A 16,842-nucleotide genomic window follows, 5' to 3' on the forward strand; every position below is an offset into this window, starting at 1 on the left:
GTGTAGATTTCCCATACAACTCCACACCCTGGTGGAATATTTGTTACAGGTTATGAGATAAAATCCTCAGACTATTACCACCAATCATGGTCCATAGCATACATTTGGCACTGTTTTTCAATACACCTCCCTTATAAACACAGTAGAGCTTGGCATTACTGCAAGAAAATTATAGTATTGCTGCTAACCACAGTGTATATGTCACACCAATTGTAGTTTTCCCATGTTTCTCCATATTCCCATCGCTATCGGGAGCACCAAAGGAAAACGGATGTAGTTGCTGAGGGAAATGCACTGGCCGAAGGGGCGGCTGGACAGGCAACCAAGGGGGTCCCTGAGCTGCAGCCCCACCACTGGTGCCTCACCTGTCCCTTTTTAAACAACGCACGGAAAGGCTGAACTGCACCCTGGGGAAGCAGGAGTGGGCAAGGAAGGGGAGGGACTCCAGACCCCAGAAGGGGCTGGCTCCTCCCAGGAGGCAGGGTGTGCATCCCAGAGGGGGCCGTGTACACCCTGGTTCGACCATACCACCAGCTCGCCCACCGGGGAAAAACTGCTGTAAGGCCCTGCTCAGAAAACATTGCTGCATTTGCCTGACGACCTCGCTGTGCACCACTGTTGGCAGCCGGGGCCAACCTGCGCTGAACGCGACCCCTCCCAGGACCCCCAGGCCCCGGCCGGCTTCCAACACGCAGGAGGTGCCCCTTTAAGAACTTAACAATGGACTCTGCCAAGGTGAAGCCAGGTCAAAGGCATAGGTGCTTGTTAGGAGTAATGTGCACCTCCTCGGGCTGGGTCAAGGCCTTTCCCACCCACACTGAGAAACAAGGAAAGTACTAAAGCTTTGCTCTGACAGATAATTCCCCCGGCATGGGATGCCTGTATCCATAAGCAGCAGCAATGGCCCAGCTTTCCAGCCAGCCACTGTCCAAGAGCTAGCAAAATGTTAGGGATGAAGTAAGACCTCCACACAGCATACAGGCCCCAAAGCTCAGGGAAAGTAAAAGGCATAACTCAAACCCTCAAAACAGCCCTAACCAAGGTCTGTAAAAATAAAAACCTGCCCTCCTGTGAGGAAATCTACTCCCATTAGCCCTCCTTAAAGTCAGACTGCACCCAAGCACCCTCAGGCATTTCACCTTTTGAAATTCTCTTTAAACAACCACCCCCAATTATTCCAACCTTCAAGGGAAATCTCAGGTTCCTAGGAAAACCTGGCCAGGATTCTCTCCTCAAGCAGTTAAGACAGCCTAGCCCAAGTCCACAAAACTGTCCTGTCTCAGGATCCCATGCCATTAGGAAACCTCATTTGGGTGAAAAAATAACCTGGAAAGAGCGCCTCTACCCAAACTGGACAGGCCCTCATCCTGCTATCCTTGCAACCCCCACTGCTCTCAAAGTGTCAGGTACTGGCCCTTGGATTCATCATACTAGAGATAAAAGGGCACACTCCTATGAAAAACAAAACAACTGGACAACTCACCCTGTACCTGACTGCCTCTTGAAAATCTGAATTACCCAGAGCCACCGTGAATAACCATCACCCGACTAGATGAACTCCTCCTCTCTTTGGTTCCTACTCCTCTTCGGACATTCGGCTGGCAGTTTGGGACTAGACTGGCAGCTACAGCTCCCAGACAGTGGAGTGTAGCTGAGAAAACACTGTTCTTACTAGTATACTTGTGCATTGGAGGATACTTTACTACCTTAAGTTGTCTTTCCACTTAGCATGAGTGACACCTTATAAAAAGTACATAGGGGCATCAGAGGGGGGAAATGTTGAGAAATAAAAAGGATAACCTAGCAAAACTATCTAACAAGTCATGCCTTTCCCCGCTTCTGTGGATCGGGCTGTGAGGGCTTGGCCCTGCAGGAGAATGTGAAGTGACTAACTCCTGCCCCCTGTTTCTGAAAATCACCCTGTGAAAACATCGCCTAGTAGAAAGATATCAAACTAGTGACTCCCCCCCTCCTGCTTCTGTAAATCAGCCTGCAAACTTGCTGCATTCTGCCTCTGTAACCCTACTGCTTCCAAAATATCATCTAGCAACACCTTAGTCAATGAGGAAAAGTTATGCTGATCCCACCTGAAATCCTATATAAACCTAAGAAACTGAAAAACAGGGCTCAGAATTTGGAGATTGCCTCTTCCCTGGGCCCCCATGTAGTAAATTTGTTCCTCCATCACTCTGGAGTGCCGCTTTCGGGTCTTTCTTTGGTTCAGGACTCCTGGCTTTGCTGCAACAAAGGAAATCGCTCAGAGGTTCCAGTTCCTTGACCTGGCAAAGTAAAATGTCACTGTTACAAAAGGGATTCCGTCTTCCCTATTTTTTTACTGGGAGAGAGAATGATCTCCAATTATAGTCTTCCTTTTAAAACCGCACACAAAAGCTCATGCGAAAATTCTCCACTTTGGGTTCTCCAAAGTGGAAAATTCTCCACTTTTCTTTTGGGTATTGATTTCTACCTTATTTACACCGCATTTAAATGCTTTATGGTACAATCTGTTTGGAAAGTGTTGAGACAGATTTTATGGCGACCACCCCTAGAGTCCCTTCCCTGAGATGCACTGCCTGGGCCCCCCGGACCAGCGTCCAGCTCTGCCTGGGCCCCCCTGACCCTCTTCATTCTACCCTGAGCGTTCCCAAGGCCCCCACCTGGGCCTGGGCACCAAGCTGGAGACCTGGAGGCATGGCCTGCGCACACCTAGCTGCCCGGTGTCCCTCCTCTGGGACCATGTAGAAGGCCGAGCTCCCATAAAACCGCCTGTGCCCCCCGGGTCGGGCACCCCTAGATGGTGCGCCAAGCGCCTTGACATGCTTCAGTGACCAGGAGGCACGAGGGCTTCCCTGGTCATGCCACTCCTGCTCCTCGCCAGGGAAGAGGCGCCCCCGTCCCCAGGCTCTGAGGAAAGGAAGGTCCATGCCTGCTGAAGGTGCAGGTGCAGGTGCAAGCCCTCCCAGAAGCGTGGCTCTGCTTCTTTCCCGGCTCCTGCCCAGGCCCCCAGTCCATAAGCCCCCTCCTGCAGTCTCCCAGGGCGGGGCTCCCATCCTCTTCAAGGGTACTCCAAATCCCACTGGCTTCCCATCAGTTACTGGCGCAGGAAGTGGCCACTCTCCCTCCAACGGCCTCACCCATGTATGGTCACAGACAAAGCCAACTGTACCTTTAAAACTCACCTGCCTGCTGTGGGCGGGTCAGACCAGTCTCCTGCACAGGCCAGGATTACTGAGCCCCTGAGGCTTCTCCCCCCGACACACACGTGGCTCCACATGCATGTTTTAGGTGTCTGTATGTGCATCTTCCACGTGGTGCACACGCGTGCACACACACATGCTCATCAAGTGGAAAGTGTACAGAATTGGCATAGCACCCAGCTTTGCCTGCCCGTCCTGGGTGGTGCTTCTTGAGTTTTGATCCTTCCTGGTCCAGGTCAACTCACACCCACAGACATCTCCTCCCACCTCCTGTGGATACACCTAGAAGTGTCCATGAGCTCTCTAGACAGGTGCTGGGGCCTAGAAGATCTCAGTGACAGGACAGGAACTGCTCTGATGGCAGCGGGCAGAGGGGCAGATCAGGGGTACTGGAAATGAGGAATCGCAGACAGGGAGGCCAGACCCCTCTTGGGAGGAGGTGCACCCTGGCTGAGAAGAAGGTAAAAAAGCTATGGAATTGGAGGCACTTAGGGGTGAGAGATGAGAACCACCGGGATGCAGTGGAGCTGGGCTCTCTCTGTGTGGAAAAGGGCCATTTCCCCCGGACTCTGGGGAGGTCCAAGGCCATGTCCAGTATATCAGCACCTCCCATTTTCTCAACATTCTGGATATCTTCACAATCTGCTCACTTCTCCACACCTCCACTCTCCCCACCCTGGTCCCAGCCACTGTTTCCTCTTGCGTGGATAGCCGGTCTCCCCACGTCGGCCCTGGCCCCCTCAGCCTGTGCTCAACGGAGAGGCAGAGGGATCCTGCAAAGCTGTGCGGCAGGTCACGTCCCCCTCTGCTCACCCCCCTCCAGGGCTTCAGTTGCTCCCAGGACTCCTTAAAGTCTGGCAGCTCCTTCCTGTCCCATTTGCATCTCCCTCCACGGGCACATCCCTGCCTACCTGTTACACCCACACCTGTAAAAGGAGGGTGAAGTTGGGGCTGGGACAGACCTGGATCATTCCGGGTCGAGGAAATGGAACTTGGCGAGACGTGATGAAGAAGTGAGTGTGTCCAGCTACTCTGTGCAGGAAGGCACTGCTCTAGGAGCTGGGGTACAGTGGGGGAGGGGAGGCAAGGCAGGTGGGGAGGTAGGTGCCATTGTCGATTGGGTGTCCAAGATGGCCTAGCTGAGAGGGTGGGGTCTGAGCAGGACCTGGAGGTCTGGGAGTGAGCCGGGTGGAAACCTGGGGGCAGAGAGCGCCTGACTGCCAACAGCCAGTGCAAAGGCCCTGAAGCAGGAGCGGGCCTGCTGTGCTTCAGGAAAGGACTAGAAGCCCAGTGTGGCTGGGTCAGAGGGAGAAGGGGCAGAACGGGAGGAGAGACAACAGAGGGCCGTCTCCTATTAGGCTTCGTCAACCCCTATTACCAGTCTTCTGGTGGGAGGTACATTTTCTGGACAAGAATTTTATATTGTATACCAAGAGCTCTGAAAATCAATAGGAAATTAATTTAACTCAATAATTCTACCTCTAGAAATCTAAAGTAAATAGTCATTCCTGCAAAAATAATACAAGAATGCCATTTTATAATACTTATAATAGGGGAAAATTGGAAAGTTATATAATAAAAAATTAGAATATAAAGTATTTTTTATGCATACATTCTATTGATTTTTAAAAGAGGAAAAGTCATATATTAAGGGAGAAAGTCAGGGAAAATTAATGCTAAACTTTTATATAGCATAAGTTATTATTGTTATATATTTAATATATAAATCTGATCATTGAACTAAGAAAACATTCCAAGGCACTAACAGTAGTTCAAGCTAAATGACAGAACAGAATTGCTTTTACATTCTCTAAATCATCTTACTTACTCTGCACTACTTGCGTACCTGAATCCCAGAAGATCCCCTCCAACCTGAAGACTAGGTAATAAAATGTGGATGTTCAGGAAATGAAAAGAAATTCAGACAAGGATAGCAACTCAGCTTTATTTGATGCAGTTAAGAGACATTTAAGCGCCACATGAAATAAGTGTGCCCGGAGCGCACATTCGGTGCCAACAATCAAGTGGCAGGCCCTCCAGGGACCCAAGCCCCAGGGAAGGAGGCGCTGCTGGGAAGGAATGCAAGATCAGGTCTCGGGTCTCTTCTCCTAGCCGAGGCTTTGCGGATACGGGACCCCAATGCGCTGGATGTTCCACACGATCAGGGAGAGCTCGTTGAGGAAGGCGTTGATGGAAATTCGGAGAAGGCCAAGGTCTTCAGCTGTCCATCTCCTGCAAGTGAGGGGCAGCGATCAAGGCGAAGGTGAGACCTCTGTCCTAACTCCGGGGCCCCATGCACCCTTCCCCCAGATTCCCAAAACATGGATGGCTCCCCGTCTCCATGACCACATTCCTCGGGGTGAGATGGGCCCGCCGCCCCCCTCCCAGCCGGCCCCGTCCAGAACTCACACAGCCAGGACGCTGCCATTCAAGGTGATCACCTTCCGAACCGCTTGCCCTTGGCGGTGGATATCAAGCCTCAGGGACCTGAAGGCCATCTCCGCCTGCAGTGCGGACCCGAAGGGCACGACGAGGGTGCTGGGGGAGGCGGGGTTAAGGGACCATCGCCTGCTGCCTTCGCCTGGGCCCCGGGCCACCTGGCCCCTGGGAAGCTCTCCTGCAGTGGCCCACTCTCCCGCTCCTGTCAGCTCAGGCCGCTCGGGCCTGCCTCCTTCCCCCTTCCAGCCCTCAGGCATCCCCTTCCACCATGCGCCCTTGAAGCCTGCCAGACCGGCCCCCACGGCAGCCCCTCCACCTAGAGCCGGCCCTGGCCCCCCATGGCCCCTGTAAAGGATACAAGGTCAGAAGTCGGCTTCCTGCCCCTCCAGCCCCCGGCACTGCGTCTCCCCCAGACCCCGGGGCATGTGGTGCCCGCGCGGCCTGGGGGGCACCCCCGGCGGCAGCGACCTCCGCTCCCGCGCCGCAGGGGTCACAGGGGCTGCCAGGGCCGCTGGCGACCCCCGAGCCTTCGGAGTCAGCAGGGATGCTCTGGCAGACGGGGCGGCCGGGGCCACCCTGGCCATCAGGGCCGCTGGGGTCGCCCTGGTCGTCAGCACCCACAGGCTCCTCGTGGCGGTCGGCGTCACCCATGGCACCCTGGCCTTCAGGGTAGGCCGCTTCACCCACAGCGCCTGCGCCTCCGCCTTCCCTCTCCCTCACAGCTGCGGCAACCAGGCTTCCCTCCACCTGCCCCAGGCACTCAGCCTTCCTCACGGAAGCGCCGCCCCTTAGCCTTTGGGCCGCGTGGGCTCTCAGTGCGCCTGCGCAAACACGCTCCCAGGGGGGCGGCAGGGCACGTGACCCGTTCTTGTCCCCAAGCAGAAACCCTGTCCCCTTTAGGCAGTGAGCAGGTCCCGCCCATCCACACAGCAGCCCCGCCCTCCCGGGACCTGGCAGCCACCAATCCGCTTTTTTTCTCCAGGGATTTACCTGTTCTGGATATATCACCTAAATGGAACCGCACAATTGGCCACTTCTTCCATTTAGCATGTTTTGGAGCTTCAGCCACCCTCTAGCATTTATTCTTTTATATGCCTGAGTGATACTCTAATGCATGTGTATATACCACAGTTTACTTGGCTATGAATCCACTATGACGGTTTAGTTTCCTTCACCCTTTTGGTTGCGGTGACTACCGCTGCTCTGACCCTGTGTGCACGTGTACTTGTTTGTGTAGCTGTTTTCCATTCTCTTAGGTATAATTAAAGGAGTGTTATTGCTGGATCCTATGGTAATTGTCCATGGAACTTTTTGAGGAACCTCCAAACTGTTTTTACAGTGACTGAACTATTTCACATTACCACCAGTAAAGAAGTTTTTGATAACTGATTCAGTCTCTATCTGTTATAAGTCTGATCAGACTTTCTTTCCTCAGTCAGTGTTGGTAGTTTGTGTTTTCTAGGGATTTGTTCTTTTTATATAGGTTATTAATTTCTTGGTGTACAGTTATTCACAATATACTCTTACAGGTCTTTTCATTTTTCTTAAGTTTGCTAATGATGCGCACACATTCATTTCTGATTTATTTTATTTTTAAAAAGATTCATTTATTTATTTATTTATTTCTCTCCCCTTCTCCCTACCCCGGTTGTCTGTTCTTCTGTGTCTATTTGCTGCGTCTTCTTTGTCCGCTTCTGTTGTTATCAGTGGCTTGCGAATCTGTGTTTCTTTTTGTTACGTCATCTTCTTGTGTCAGCTCTCCGTGTGTGTGGCACCATTCCTGGGCAGACTGCACTTTCTTTCGCGCTGGGCGGCTCTCCTTATGGGGTGAACTCCTTGTGCGTGGGGCTCCCCTACGCGGGGGACACCCCTGCGTGGCACGGCACTCCTTGTGCGCATCAGCACTGTGCGTGGGCCAGCTCCACACGGGTCAAGGAGGCCCGGGTTTGAACCACGGACTTCCCATGTGGGAGGCAGTCGCCCTAACCATTGGGCCAAGTCTGACGCCGTTATTTAATTTTTATGATCATTGTATGTTGTTAGAGATTTGCTTGGAGACTGTTACCAAAAACATCTTGGTAATTTAAATATGTAATGTATATAGAATATATTTCTTATTATTAAGGAAAAAGAAAGTAATTTTGTCCTAAGATAAAATGACTGGTTAATAAGAAAGAGGAAAATGTGGGAGAAAACCTGAATGAACACAGAAAGTGCAGAAAGTTCACAGAAGAGGAATTTTTGTGCCCAAAGTTGGGTAAGATTTGCTGGGTCTGTCTCTAAAGTTTTCAAAAGACTTAGTAACAAATAGTATAATGATGCAAAAGCAAAGTTTGATTCTCTCTCTGTTAAAGTGACAATATTCCTTAAATCATTAGTCTGTTTTTGTAAAAGTATATAAAGAGGTTTTTCTCTCCTGAATAACCGGTATACAAAGCAGAAAGTTGGTTTTATGAAAATAGCTTCTTGTACTTTAACCTTATCTTGTTCTTGGTTAAGAAAAACAAGTCTCACTCGAATAAAACATAATGTTCAAACCTAACATCTTTTAACATTTTGCTTCTAAAAATGCAATCCTGAGAGGAATCTTTTTATTTTAAACTTTTTATAACGATTTGTTCTTCCATCTTGTAAAAAAGGAAGTACTAAAAATTGGTTAAGTTCATTTTTCATGTTATAAGTTGAATGAAATGTGTTTAGTAAGGGTGTAAAAATTAAAAGGTTCAGATGTGTCATCAAACTCTCTTGTGCATTTAAACTAGGCCCAGTGTTATGCATTTGATTTATTGGCTAGACGGGTCACTATGACACCTACAACAATAAAAATATCTGGCACCTCTTCTGGTCAAGCTCCTGAAGGAGATGGAAATCCATGGCTGCCTCAGACTCCCAGAGCTCTGCCAGCAGGCAGTGGCCTGACATCGCCTCCAGCCTGGCTCTGTTTCATAATGACAGAGGGCACTAGGCTCTAAGCTTGTGGAACACTGGCACCTACCTTACTCGTCACTCCAGGACCAACGGTGCTGCAGTATGCTGGCTGTGCGAAGGATATCCTAAGTGGAGCAAGAGTTATCTGAGTAATGTGAGTAACACCTAAACAGACACAATTGGCATTATGGCCTGCTCCCATGGAGGGACAACATGTATAATTTTGATAACCTGGAACTTAGATACATGAAATGCAGCTCAAGAGAAATTTGTGGGAAGAGGATGTCACTAAAGCACTTGAGCACATTTTCTCTGGGACCTTGGATTGGTTGTGTCCATTGCACATCTATGTCAAGAGGGGGCTTAGATTCCACATGGATACTGGATGGAATCCTCCTGCTTTCAGTTGTAGGCACTCTAGGCTCCATGGTGTGGTGGTTGACGTTCTTCAACTCCATGTTAGCTGAGTGGGGTAAGTCCAATAAATCAGAGTGTAAGAGTTGAAGTCTGTTGAGGTTCAGGGTGTGACTATCATATTGTCGGTCCAGAGACTCAAATCCCCTAAATATATCTTAAACCTCAACACCAACTACAATTCCAGTAAAGTAGCATGAAATTCTTGTGAAAAGAGATCCCATCGGAGTCCAGTTCCATCACGCAGAAACACCAGCTCCAAAGAAGGGCCATCTGACATGGCAGTGAACTCCATCTGCCATGATCATAGAACCTGCGGGTCTCTGTAGCCCTCAGAAGAACCACTACCTGGGGTTGTATCTGCTTTTCTGTCTCTGGGACTCTGCTGAGTTGTGCATAACGGCAACCCATCTGATAACCTCCCGGCTCTTTTTGGAGACTCATAGCCATATGAACTCATTTGTCCTTTCCATTTCCCCCTTGATTCAGGACAGAAAGCATTTTTAACTCCTGGTATTATATGTAGATTGAGATATTCTGCTGGTCCGAGTTGACCCTTTTATTCAAGGTCATTTTCTAGTTACATCACCAGCTGGTACTGGGTAGTAATCCCTTGACACCAGGGAGGTTCATCCCCGGAAGTCAGGTCCCAGGCTGGGGGGAAGGCAACGCATTTACATGCTGTGTTTGGCTTCAAGACTGGCCTCATTTGAGCAACATGGAGGCTCTCAGGAGGTAACTCTTAGGCACCCTACAGCTCTAAAAAGCTTCTCTTTTAATCCTACTCCTTTTGCCTTTCCCATCCCTCCCCTTCTAGTCTACTCTCTAACAATTCAAAATTGTACGAAGTTGCATAAACACTTCTGTATAGACTTCTCCAGGTTCCCATATTGACCTAAGTTCCTCTGCTCGTTTGTGATGCATACTTCTCTAACTTCAACCAAATGAGACTGAAGTCTTCTCTTCATATATCTTTTTCCAACTCTGGACTTATGAGAAACCTAACTGTTTTATTCACTTTGTAACCCTAGCATCTAGAATGATGTTTGGTGCCACATAGGTGTGCAGTGTTCATTGCACAGAGTCTTTGAACTCAACACTGTGTTCATTTCTGTCCCTGCCATACCTGATATTCTGTTCATCTCCTAGAATATTCTAATTTGCTTTCTGTACAACTCAAATCGTTCCTGTTCTCAAAGATCCATCACAACATCCCCCACACTACACTAGCTCTCAATATTCTTCTCTTTCTCTTTCTCTAATTTCCTATAGGCTTTACTGTGCATTGACAATTGCATCAAATATAGCCCCTCGACCTAAATAGCTTCTTTGTGATAAGATATTTTATTTTATTCTGGAATATCCTTCGCAGTGTTTTATATGAATATGAGTACCTAGTTTTTCTCAATTTTATTTGCTAATTGTTTTTTGAGAGACAATATAGTATAAAGCAATAAGCATAGATTTAAGGATATGTTGGAAGTCATGCTCAGTTGAATCTCAGGTATAAACTGAAATTAATGGTATTTCTCAAGGTTGAACAATGATGAAATGAAATAATACATACAATACCTGTCCTGAATAAATATTATTTTTTTAAAGAAATATTTTAGTTCTATCATAATTTACAAACAGGTAAATTGGACATTTTCTGTTTTTCTTCATCAGATAGCTTCTGCATTACATTGTATTTTTGCATTTTTTCATACATGTATCTCTCAATTGATTTTTTTATTTAAGATATTAAATCATTGGTTTTCAACCTTGACTACACATTAGAATAATGCAAGGAGCTTTTAGAAATCCCAATGCTCAAGTCATCCTTAAAATCAGTTAAATTAAAATCCCTAAGACCTAGGTATTAGTATTTTGTTTTTCCGTTTTCAATTCCCCAAGTGATTCTGATGTGGAGTCAAGATTGAAAAAACAGTGTTACACTAGAAAAACATGCATTTCTCCAAACATGCTTTGAAAATAAGACCGTAATCTGGGGAGATAAGAGATAAGGCTATGATTAGGATATGAGCGGAAACACAAGTGTTACGTTATGAAAAATTCTGAAAGGTACAAGGTACAAAGAAGCCTGAATATGTAGGAGAACTCAGGAAAAAAAGGAATTAACAAGAGTTGAGGGCAGTGAAGCTGGCTAGGGCCAAGGAGTAGTCCCTGAGATGGGAGAATGGAGAAATGAGAAAAATAGTAGAGGCAGTTTCCAGGAGGATTATACCAGAGATTCTGACCGTGGGGCCAATTTATATTATTTTCGGAGACATCTACAGCCTGTACAAAGATCAAGAACACCACTGTGTGCAAAGTATAAGAGCTAAGATAATAAAAACCAGACCACAATTTTGGAACTGCCCCTGACTCTTCCATACATGATCTGCAGCTCCCCCAAACCCTTACTGTCAATGTAGGAATCTTGGTTCTGATGTCACTGTGGAGAAAGAAAGGAGGAACTGGGGAGAACACTATATACAGTATACTTTATAACTATACACATGAAACTAATTTCATTATGTGAAACCTCTGCACTGTAATCTGAGTTTATAGTCATAATGAAGGTTACTGGCTCTATAATCTAGGACTGTGCTCTATAATCTCTGGCAGCACAGTAAAATCATCTGGAAAGTTTTCAGGAAGTGCCAAAGCCTGGCTCCATCCCTAGAGCTTCTGATTTAATTGGTAAATAAAATTAATTATTCCAGCCTATCTCACCCTGGCCACGGTGGGGCAGCCTGGAACAGTTTCACTTTTTACAGAACATCCAGGTATTAAGAGGGGAAATAAAAGACAAAAAGACCAAAAAAGAGAGAGAGAGAAAAAGTGTGATTTTGAAATTTAAGAGAACACTGAAAGTTTCTATTTTATAGTAACATTATTCAGATTGTATTTAAGCTTCAAAAATATTTAAGATAAGTGTAACCCTGTAAAGTTGATGATGTATTAAAACAAGACAAACACTTCTGACTTAAAACATGGATATTTTTAAAGTTCCCCAAAGATTCACTTCTGTAAGAATATTGAGACCATTAATCTAGAGAAAACGAGGACTCATGTTTCTCTTGTGTAATTTGGATGCCCTAAAATTGTATGGTATTTTACAAGTTCATCTGAGCCTTAGTTTCCAAACCTTTAAAATAAGGTGAGTGATCATTTCCTTGAAAAGGGTTGTTGTGAAGATGCACAGTCTTGGGTTTTGTACTTAGTTTTGCTGGACTTTCATAATCTTCAGAGTTGATCAACCTCAAATCTGAGATTCACTAACCACAAACAAACAGAGGAAGAGGCTGATAAATAATCCAGGAACTGGAAAGTTATGTCCCTTATTATATTTCCCCAAAATTCACTGATAATAATCATCTGGGGTATTAAACTATAACACCCCTGGCCTTATCCCATACACACAGAGTCATGTTCTCCAGGGAGGGGTATGTAATGTATAATTTCAACTAATACCCCGGGTGAGTCTTATCAGAGAAGTCTGGAAGACATTGTAGTTTAAATGAATATATTGTCATTCTGGTATTGATTCATCATAGGAGGAAATATATAATTTCAGTTCCCAGGTTTTGTTTTTTTACATAATCCTGGGAGTTCTCTTCTTGGTATCAAAGAATGTAGGAAGCAAAATTATAATTAGAAGGTGACTTGGTGAGCATGAAATTAGAAGACAGGGAGAGAGGATAGTTTTGAGAGATGATTCATTCAGATTTTTGCAAAATGTGATGAGCTCTCCTGAGCCGACAAGAGAGTATTTCTCACTAGTGAGCAGAATCCCCATTGTCCTTCAAAATCAGTATCTTTCTTTACCCCTGACAGAAGTCTCCTTTTTCGATAAATAACCTTTGCTTTACCAAGATCAGTAAACTTGGTAAAGAATAATTTAACATCCTTTAAATGGTTAGGTTTCTGTCTGATTTGAAAGAAGATGACCTTGGTTGTCCCTCCAGTCTCCTCACCATTTTATTGCTTTTTCCTTAAGGAGGGATCATTTTTATATTATGAAATTTATAAACTTGTTTCTTCTGAAAGTGGAAGAATGGTGAGGTTAAGAAAGTAAGAATTAATTTATCCTTCTGTTTCAAATTCTCTCTCAGGAACAGAATACGAGGCAACTGGTATATATGTTCTATTCTGTAGTTCTTGACTCTCTTAAAGTGGTAACTACTAGTTTTGTTTTAGCATTTTACTTTCAGCTTTCATCCTGAGAGTGGGGCTCATTTAACCTCTCTCCTTTCTAAAACCACATCTTTCTGTGGAAATCAGTTTTGTTAAACTAATGCACGACACTGATTTCAGGTAAGACAGTAAACACTTGTTTTTATTTGTCTTCAATATTCAGGCTTTCGTTGGGTGAAAGGAGAATTATGTACAAAGAAGGAATTGGTTGGTTGAGGAAATAAGAGGCAACAGTTGGTTAGGTGTGTTAAATTTGAGGTGCTTGCTGGACATCCATGTAGCAGCATGAAGCAGGCAGAGAGTTTCTTAGGAAAGAGTTCATGGCTAGAGAGGTAAAGTGGTATAGTGGAAAGAATGCTAAGCTTTAAATTTAAGCAATACAGGCTCTGGAAGTATTACTACTGCCAATTTGCTGGACGACTTTTACCAAATCATTGAACTCTTCAGGCCATTTCTGTAAATTGGGAAAGTTTGAGTAGATGATGTCTAATACATTCCCATACAATTCTAACTTTATGGAATTCTTAGTGTATCCATACTGAACTTCTTAAATTGAGCTCTGTTTTTTTCAGCATTTAGTATGAAAACCTACACTTGTCATGTTTGTAGTATCACCTTTACGTCTTCAGAAATGTTCCAATCCCATAAGCAAGGAAATGAATATCAAATTAAGTAAGTATTTTTGCCAGAGGCTTCAGTTACACCAAAGACCAGGGACTCTGTCAATGTTATTGCATGTATTTTACAAACTTTAGGCATTCATTTTCCTATGAGTTGATCCTGGATATGGTTATTGGCAAAAGGTAACAGAATACATTTTTGCATGCCCTAGGGAGCTCTCTAGCCATGATAGTATGCTGAAAAGAGCTGGCCAACTGGTACTCATCCTGACCAGACAACATTGTCTTTCTTTGCAAGGACTTTAAAGGGGTGCTCTAAGACTTACCATACAAATTCAGAGAACCCCTGGAAGGTTGGTTTTGTTCTAGGGTTTCAGTAGTCAGTTCACCATTTTTCTAATCAAGTATAGTGGTTAAGAACAAAGATCTGGTTGGAAGAGCAGATCCATCTTGCTACCAAGTGTGTAATGTTAGACAATTCTGTCTTAAGGTTGATACACAAAATAAAATATGTGTAAGGTGACTGGTCCAGCACATAGAAGGAGCGCTATAAATGTTTGGTCCATTCTATTTTGTCATTTTAAGGAGGGAAAGATTGAGTGGACAATTGGAAACTGGGTAAGTCAGGTAGTAAAGCAAAGGAGGATTTAACAATTAAATATTTGCTTTGTTGCATTTTAAATTAAAGCACAGTATTTGTGTTATGTTATTTCATTCCAGTAAAAAGTATTTATACAATTTGAGTTTGAATAATTAGGAACTAAATTGTCTGACTCAAAAATTTAAACTTTATTTAGACTTTTAAAAATATCCCCAGGTTCTCAAATAAAAAGTTATGTTAAGAAGGAGCTGACTAATCAAAACTTTAGAAAGAATAATGTGACATTTTCATCAGACCATCCATCAGGGCATTAAATATTATTGATCCTTTCCCACAAATCCCAACATGCCTTGTAATTTTAGTACTATTATTTTAGTACCCATTCTTCTTTTAATCTCAGTGCTAAAATTTTTTGGTAAAAATTGTGAAGTGCCTGAGAGATATTTGAGTATCCCTGATGATTCTTTTGACACAAAAAGTAATATTTTATAGTTTTTTATATTGTGGTAAGCTTTAAAAATGATCTTTTTTGAGGTTATTTTTTAAAAACAAGGAAAATATTCCAAATAAAATAATCTAGTATCAAGATCTTTCTACTGTCTTCTTTGCAGAGAATCCCTTGTTATTAATCTAGTAAAACATTCAGAGAAGACACAAGACTCTTTCCAAGATGAGTTGGAAGAATACAACGAAGTGGAGAAAGCCAGAGGCCTAGAGCCAAAGACTTGTTTCAGAACGAAACGTCTCCATGGAGCAAACCCCATGGAAACCCATGGGTATAGAGAAGTGGTTGATTCCGGATCTACAGATAGAATGTTGGAGCAAAGATTCTCATTTAAGACTCCCCATACTTACCAAGCACCATATAATATTTCTCCAATGGAAAGCCAGTTACCTCATTGGTTACCAGTCCATTCAAAGAGAGCATATGACTCTTTCCAAGATGAACTAGAAGATTACATCAAAGTGCAGAGAGCTAGAGGACTACAGCCAAAGACTTGTTTCAGAAAGATGGGCAATAGGTCTATGGAAACCCATGGTTACAGAGAAATGGAGGATTTCAGGCCCAGATATAAATTGTTTGAGCAAAGACTCCCATTTGAGACTTTCCAGACCTATCCAGGATCATACAGTATTTCACAGGCAATGGAAAGCCAATTACCTCATTTCTTACCATCTCATGACAGCAAACGGAAACTTCACTCTGTGAGCTACTGTCAACTCACCAGAGACTATTTCTCAGAAAAACCAGTATTCCTGAACCTTAGTCAGCAAGAAAATAACTCTGACCTCTACAGCGTAGAATCTGAAGTTCACAAACATCTTTCCTCAGAAAACAATACCAGTTGCCATCAAGCAGGTCATAAACAGAGACATCAGAAGAGAAGACGACATCTGAAGGAAGGTGAAGAAAAGCCAGAGAAGGAGCAGTCCAAGCATAAAAGGAAAAAGAGGTGTGAGGGTAAGGATTTAGAAAAAGACAAAAGCATCCAACAAAGGAAAACAGAGATGGATAAAATCAAGATTGGTTCACGAAAGCTGAAACATCGAAAGAAGAAAAAAAGTCAGGATCTAGTCTCTGAGAAAGAAGAGCATAAGCACAGAAAAGAGAAAAAGAAACCAGCAGTAGAAAAGACGGAAGAAGAAATGCTTTGGGATGAGTCCATTCTCGGATTTTGAAATTTTTAGTTCTGTTTACCTAAGGATGAATTGAAGCAATCAATTAATTATATGATTTTAGACAAAGTCAAGAGTATGCAGCAAAGTAAAGGAGAGGTGTTACAGTCAATGTCAGTTCAGGAAAACTGAATCACTGAAAGAAGAAACAGAAAAGCCTAAATATAGCCTCTGAGAAAGAACTTAAGCATAGAAATGAGAGACAGAAACCTGTCGATGAAAAGACGGAAGAGGCTATGATTAAGGATGAAACTATTCTTCAGTTTTGAGCTGTTTAGCTTTGTTCCTTCCAGGTTGAATTGAAGAAATAGGTTAAGGAATTTGGTTTCAGGAAATTGATTTTATTTGAATTTCTTAGGTGGTCGGATACATTAACTTCTCACAAAAGCCAAGTAGAGTAAAAGTACTCATTATGCCTTTTCCCTAATTTGGAAATTACTTTTCCTCATTTTCCAAAAGAAAAAGAAAAATTATACATTTCTTACATATAATGTAATTTCCCTTAATAAAAGTGTCTATACTGTATTCATCGAATTTCTGTGATAGCAAATTGTTTATACTTGGTAGATCATTTATTTTAAATGAGAGAATTATCAGCAATTGCAGAATCCATTCTTTCTTTGGATTTGTATTAACCTTGGTGTTTTATTGTTGTTGTAGTATTTTTCTTTATTTTTCTTGATTTACTCCAAGGAAAATGTGTGGAACAATTTAGACTGACTTTTTCTTTGTTACACCTAATTTTCCCTGCATTCTTGTATTTTGTAGTTGTGAAAATGGAAAA

General features: G+C 44.0%; 1 protein-coding gene and 1 long non-coding RNA gene across 2 annotated transcripts; one reads left to right on the forward strand and one right to left on the reverse strand.

Annotated features, from left to right (window-relative positions):
* Positions 1–5,128: 5,128 nt before the first annotated feature.
* LOC131277166 (uncharacterized) lies at positions 5,129–5,693 on the reverse strand. The gene is made up of 2 exons (XR_009184329.1): positions 5,607–5,693; positions 5,129–5,429 (listed from the first exon to the last, which is right to left on the reverse strand). It is a non-coding gene; the product is annotated as an uncharacterized lncRNA (long non-coding RNA).
* A 366-nt stretch (positions 5,694–6,059) lies between these two features.
* LOC131277147 (lysine-rich coiled-coil protein 1-like) lies at positions 6,060–16,211 on the forward strand. The gene is made up of 2 exons (XM_058291156.1): positions 6,060–6,363; positions 15,016–16,211. The coding sequence occupies exons 1-2, from the start codon at positions 6,060–6,062 to the stop codon at positions 16,059–16,061; spliced, it is 1,350 nt and encodes a 449-aa protein (XP_058147139.1). The 3' UTR covers positions 16,062–16,211.
* Positions 16,212–16,842: the final 631 nt, after the last annotated feature.

This window comes from Dasypus novemcinctus, chromosome X (genome assembly GCF_030445035.2).
Source record: "Dasypus novemcinctus isolate mDasNov1 chromosome X, mDasNov1.1.hap2, whole genome shotgun sequence".
Taxonomy (NCBI): Eukaryota; Metazoa; Chordata; class Mammalia; order Cingulata; family Dasypodidae; genus Dasypus; species Dasypus novemcinctus.